Here is a 6210-nt window from a genome sequence, read left to right as displayed (position 1 = left end):
CGCTCCGGCATCCCATATAATCTGGGTGCCCTAAACACTTTTATGTGAGCAGTATATGTTTTATGTGTTTTTCTAAAAGTTTACTCAAAATTTGAGAAAAATTAACTTAGGATAAAGAAAATGAACTATAATTTGGAACATGTACTCCCTCCATACCAATAATTTAAGTCGTTTTGAACAAGACTTGAGTCAAATATTGAGATTATAAATCATGAATAATATTTAAGTTGTTAAGTTTTAAAATGTAAAAACCATATAAATAGATTTGTCTTAAAAAGTACTTTCATAAATAAAAATATACATATATCACTTTTCGATAAACATTATCATAAAAATAAAAAATCAAAGTTATGTTTCGGAGACGCCGCTGTCCAAAATTACCGGTACCGAGGCGTACTAGATTTCAGCCCTAAGACACACATGCCACGCGCACCTGCGGGCCACCACGTATTGCGAGGCCGTGAGCACTGTGCGAGAAGCCATGCGACAAACAGGATTTATGAATGTGGTCACTGGCAGTACTACACATGCATCCAATGCGTCATGCTCATGCAAACATACAAATGCAAACGAGGAACACGCACAGGCTCTCCATGCATTGGCGTGCTCGCCCCGCTGCTGGCTATAAATCTTAGCAGAGCGCGGCACCTCCTGTTCCATCCATCGCCCATCAACGCTACCTACTCACCGTACTGACAAGTCATCGTACGTTGTAACGTCAGAGGAGAGGGCCGGAGATATGGCATCGCCGGTGGCCATCGGCACGGCGGTGTTCCAGCGGGGGCCGCACGGCGTCGACGTGAAGCACGTCGACCACAGCCAGGTCCCCAGCGTCCCCAAGTCGCTCATGGTGGTCACCCCCACCGACGCCCGCGTCTACCCCGTCGTCGTCTTCCTGCACGGCTGCAGCATGTACAACAGCTGGTACGAGAGCCTCCTGTCGCACGTCGCGTCCCACGGGTTCATCGCCGTGGCACCCCAGGTCCGTCTCTGTCGTCGTCGTCATCCTCGTCGTCGCCGGCCGTGTGCCCAGCATCATGCATGTTTCCGTTCTTTTCCTGAGCTCTGAAAACACATCTGCACGAATGTCGTCGTCGCCGCGGCTCATCACAGCTCGGCGGCATGATTCCGCCGCTTAACATGAAAGACTCGAAGGACATCGACGCCACCAGGCAGGTCACCTCCTGGCTCGCCGACAAGCAGCAAGGCCTGGCGCACGTCCTCACCAACATCCTCCACCTCCACGGCGTCAGGCCGGACCTCTCCAGGCTGGCGCTGGCGGGCCACAGCCGCGGCGGCGACACCGCCTTCGCCGTGGCCCTCGGGCTCGGATCCTCCTCAGACACCGCCACCGCCACAGCCACCGCGCCGGCGTCGCCGCTCAAGTTCTCCGCCCTGATCGGAGTGGACCCCGTGGCGGGGCTATCCAAGCAGTCGCAGCTGGAGCCGAAGGTGCTGACCTTCACGCCCCGGTCCCTCGACCCGGGGATGCCGGCGCTGGTCATCGGCACGGGGCTCGGCCCCAAGCACGTCGGCTTGCCGCCGTGCGCCCCCGCGGGCGTCAACCACGCCGAGTTCTACGACGAGTGCGCGCCGCCGCGGTACCACGTCGTGGTGAGGGACTACGGGCACCTGGACATGCTGGACGACGACGGCGTGCCCTACGTCATCAAAAACTGCATGTGCAAGAGGAACACCGAGGACACCAAGGACCTCGCCAGGAGGGCCATCGGGGGCGCCATGGTGGCGTTCCTCAGGGCCAAGCTGGAGGACCACGACGAGGATCTCAGGGCCGTGCTTGAGAACAGCCCTGGGCTCTCGCCGGCGGTGCTCGACCCAGTTGAATATGACTTGGCTTGATGAAGCCATGGATGGCAATGGAGTGGCTGTTGCATGCGTGTGCGTCTGGCTGGTGTCCACGTTTCCACGCACTTCCCTGAATAATTAGCACTCAGATCAGATGTGTGTGTGGTGTACGTGTATGTGTATATATGCTACGCCTGCGAGTGCTATGTACAGGATCACGCATATCCTTTTTGATAGAGCTTGGCAAAGGTTTCATTTACGCCTAATCCATATCGAGTAGACCCTGTCGTTGTGAGAATTCTTAATTCATGAGTTGTAGGGAGGGACTTATGTCACCACAAACAGAAACTAAAGCAAGTGTTGGATTTAAAGCTGGTGTTAAGGATTATAAATTGACTTACTACACCCCGGAGTACGAAACCAAGGATACTGATATCTTGGCAGCATTCCGAGTAACTCCTCAGCCCGGGGTTCCGCCTGAAGAAGCATTTCCGTGTATCTACCAAATGTTTCGCACGAGAAACTGATTTTCAGTAAAAAAATCGGCTCCCGCTCCTTCAGAGGAGCACCTCAGGAAAGCCCTGTCAAGCACTCCTAAATTTCTTGAATAAGCACACAGATATGTGCGGTGTTCATGCTACATAATTTCTCGCGCAACTTTTTCTCAATGAGTGGCAGAGAAGATCTCAGCGCTTCAACACACCACATCGCATTTTTCATTTGTCCTCATGTTCCGTTTGCACAACTGTCCACGTACAGGTTGCTGGTGTGAGGTGTCCGACGAACAAAGCAAGCGCACATAAATTATCCAATTCCATTTTGTAGCAAAACTTCATATAACTCAGACTACTATACATTATATAGTTTTTGAACTCCAAATTACATTGAATCGATCTGCAAACCTCTCCCCTTTTTTCCTATATGACTTGCCTAACAAGTCTGCCCTCGCAACACGGTGCTATCTTGGGGTATCCCCTACTCCTATACTGTCTCATTGAAACTCTAGATAGAGAGGTCATGGTCGACATGCCATGCCAATAGTTCATGCCATCGTATTTGTGAATGCTACACTTGTAGCGAATTTGTGTTTATGGTTAGGCCTATGCCATAGCCTAAGGGGGTGCTCATTGGCGACCAGGTATGGCACGGCTACTATAGTTCGCTATATTACTAGATCCACATTGGTTGGACTCCCTTTCCCAACATGGATCTAGGTTGGTCATGGGTGAGTGTTTGGTCACATTTATGCGATGAACTCCCAAAATTAAATCCAACAGATGTAGGTGCTAGCGCACGCCTCTTCTCGAATGGAATAGGCAGAGAGGACGATGCACAAAGGAGGGGAGGGGAGGGACGCAGGCAGATGGTGGCGGAGCGGGCTAACGGGGGCGGAGGGAGCGGTGCGGGAGGAAGAGAGGGAACGACGCTAGAGGAAAAAGGAGGAGGCAGCGGATCGAGAGTGATCGAGCGAGCGGAGGGAATCGGTAGATGGTAATGGATGGTGGGCCCAGTTATGGATCTAGGCTCATTTCTAAACATTAGGGACACAATATTAGATGACATCTTGTCACTGCGAGACCCATCCAAAGAAACGCTCCCGCATCCATATAATACGGGTGCCCTAAACACTTTTATGTGAGCAGTATATGTTTTATGTGTTTTTCTAAATGTTTACTCAAAGATTGAGAAAAATTAACTTAGGATAAAGTAAATGAACTATAATTTGGAACATGTACTCCCTCCATACTAATAATTTAGGGTTAATTCGAACGCTGCCATTGTAACTCTTCGAGTTTAGAAATATACCATTGCAATTCGTGATATTGTAAATATGCCATTGTAATTCCCGTGAAACGTGATTCATGCCATTAAGTAGGCTTTCAGGTGTTCGTATACGGCAACATGTTTAGTATGGCCCGTATTGCCCCTGTCCAGTCGCCGCAGCACCTCCGCCGCACGTCACATTGCCTGCAGCATCCGCTCCTTGGGCGATACCGTGCCTGGCTGTCCAGCTGACCTGTATTTTGCATTGGATTGCCCAGCTGACCCGTCTGAACAAAGCATATGACATAAAAAGGTCATAGATAATTTGATAACAAGTTGAAAACTTCTGATAATTTGATAACAAGTTGAACACACTGAACAAAGCATATGCCATAAAAGGTCACAGATAAGTTGATAACAAGTTCACAGACTAGTGCCTGGACTTTAACTGACTACAAGTTCACAGGACTTTAACTGAATACAAAGTTCACATGACTTTAAATGGATAAAGTTCACAGGACTTTAACTGAACAAAGCATGGCCTGATTAATAAAATTCAAAAGCACGGCCTGATTTCTAGTTCAAAAGCACGGCCTTATTACAGGTTCACAATCACAGCCTGATTACACACAGCAACCATCAAAAGCACTCGACATTAAGATTCAGGAATCGGTGACGTGAGCAGTGAGTTGGGTATTAAGGAACTGTGACAAGCTCGTGACAACTCTAGGCTGTGGTGCGGCGGTAGCCTTCTGTTGCTTTTTCTTCACTGGAGTCTTCTTCTTCTTGGGCGTCTTCTTCCTTTTGGGACTCTTTTTCTTCTTTTGTGCTGTCTTCTTCTTCTTCACCTCTGATGGCCCAACAGTGTCATCATCTTGTTGCCGTTTCCTGCATAGTATAGTGGTTAGCACTAGGTTCAGTACAGAATGCACAAGAAATGCTTTGAGAATGAGTCACTAACCTCTTGTTCTGTGATCTGCCCCTAATTTCTCCATCGGAGTCAACCTCAGCAAATTTGCAAGTCTTGGCAAAGTGACCGAAGTCACCACACCTTTTGCACTTCACCTTTTTCTTGTTCGCTTTTCCTTCAAGGCAGCCCCTAATTCTCTGTACTCTTGGTCTGCCTGGTGGTCTTCCTAGCAAGGGTGGAAATATTGTGAACCCAAGATCCACCACAGGCCACTGTGTTCTGTCTGGAAAAGGCTCTACTCTTCCTTCATAAGCAGCCCTAAATCTTGGTACAGAATAATATTCATGCACATAATCTTCTATTTTCATTCCCCTATTGGACAGTATCCAAGCTAATGCATGCTTGCAGGGCTTGCCTGTGAGCTGCCACTCTCTGCATGAACATGAATGATGTTGGAGATCAACTGTGTGTCTCCTCTGATTGTTCCAGTTGTCCAGAAGTGTCACTTCAGCCACGTCTTCATCACTACTTGATACCTTAACCACTTTGAGATTATTGCTGGTAACATTCAACTCCTTCATGACATTAGGGAGTATACCATCACGCATTTCCCTAGCAATCTTCCTCCTCAAAAACCTCTTCTCCATGATGAGCTCTCTCAGGCCATCAACCAATTCGTGCAGCAGCAGTCCTTTCATGTGCCTGATCTGAGCATTACAGCTCTCGGATACATTGTTGGTCAAGTAGTCACATTTACTCTTATCTGAAAACCCACATCTGTACCACAGTCTGTTGTGATGCTGCTCTAGGAATTCTATGGCATCTGGTGCAACATCAAATATCTTCTGCATGTGCCACTTGAACAGCCCCTCTGTGTAGCTTCTTGCTGCTGGATACAAATGATCAGTGAAGACATCTCCCTGATAGTGCTTCATGAAATTTGAATACAAGTGCCTCATGCATTCTCTGTACTCAGCTTGCGAGAACACTGCTCCCACTGCACTTCCTAAACCTTTACAAGCATCTGTACAGATCACTAGGCCTTCAGGTGATCCTATAGCTTTATGCAACTGCTCAATAAACCATTTCCAATTGTCCTCTGTCTCTGAGTCAAAAATGGCGTAAGCCAGATGATACAACCAGTTGTGCCCATCTACAGCAGTAGCTAAAGCCAACTGCCCAGTGTATTTACCATTTAAGCATGTGGCATCTACCCCTACAAATGGTCTGCAACCTACCAAAAATCCATCTACACAAGGCTTTAAGGCTACAAAAATCCTTTTGAACCTCTTCTTCTTATTCCCTTCTACCTCTATTTCTACAATGCTTTCTGGTGAACTAAGCTCCATTTGTGCTTTCCAGTTCACCAACAATTGGAAACTTTCCTCATATTTACCATGTATGTGCTGAAGAGCTAGCTTCATACCTGCCCATGCCTTAGAATACTTCAACTTGATCCCATAATCATCTTCCAGTTTGTCCCTAGCATCCTTGGCACCTTTGTTTGGATTTTTCTTGAGCCATTCTGTCAACCTGCTAGCACACCAGTCTTGTGTTGCCATTTTTCCTTCTCTCAGCTTTGTAGTAGGATAGTTATGCTCAGCAGGCAATACTTTAATCTGCAACAAAATTGAATACATGTTACAAAAGTGTACCAAAAACAGTTTACAATAGAAAAATAAGAATACACAAGTTGTACCTCTATTGTTTTGCCATCATAAATCCTTGAT

The 6210-nt window shown here is 47.6% G+C and overlaps 2 protein-coding genes across 2 annotated transcripts; one reads left to right on the top strand and one right to left on the bottom strand.

Annotated features, from left to right (window-relative positions):
- Positions 1–672: 672 nt before the first annotated feature.
- On the top strand, positions 673–2024 carry LOC136501668 (chlorophyllase-2-like). The gene is made up of 2 exons (XM_066497184.1): positions 673–982; positions 1114–2024. Exons 1-2 carry the CDS (start codon positions 740–742, stop codon positions 1858–1860), a joined length of 990 nt encoding a protein of 329 aa, XP_066353281.1. The 5' UTR covers positions 673–739; the 3' UTR covers positions 1861–2024.
- A 2208-nt stretch (positions 2025–4232) lies between these two features.
- LOC136500022 (uncharacterized) lies at positions 4233–6057 on the bottom strand. The gene is made up of 2 exons (XM_066495468.1): positions 4532–6057; positions 4233–4458 (listed from the first exon to the last, which is right to left on the bottom strand). The coding sequence occupies exons 1-2, from the start codon at positions 6040–6042 to the stop codon at positions 4233–4235; spliced, it is 1737 nt and encodes a 578-aa protein (XP_066351565.1). The 5' UTR covers positions 6043–6057.
- Positions 6058–6210: the final 153 nt, after the last annotated feature.

This window comes from Miscanthus floridulus, chromosome 13 (assembly GCF_019320115.1).
Source record: "Miscanthus floridulus cultivar M001 chromosome 13, ASM1932011v1, whole genome shotgun sequence".
Classification (NCBI taxonomy): Eukaryota; Viridiplantae; Streptophyta; class Magnoliopsida; order Poales; family Poaceae; genus Miscanthus; species Miscanthus floridulus.
The sequence above is the reverse complement of the archived record's forward strand: the minus strand, read 5'-3'. Positions and strand labels throughout refer to the sequence as shown.

Coding starts and splice junctions, on each gene's coding strand:
- LOC136500022 (XM_066495468.1), bottom strand. CDS start 6,042: ATGGCAACACAAGACTGGTGTGCTAGCAGGTTGACAGAATGGCTCAAG. Junction 4,459..4,531: donor GGCAGATCACAGAACAAGAG/GTTAGTGACTCA, acceptor TATACTATGCAG/GAAACGGCAACAAGATGATG.
- LOC136501668 (XM_066497184.1), top strand. CDS start 740: ATGGCATCGCCGGTGGCCATCGGCACGGCGGTGTTCCAGCGGGGGCCG. Junction 983..1,113: donor TCATCGCCGTGGCACCCCAG/GTCCGTCTCTGT, acceptor GGCTCATCACAG/CTCGGCGGCATGATTCCGCC.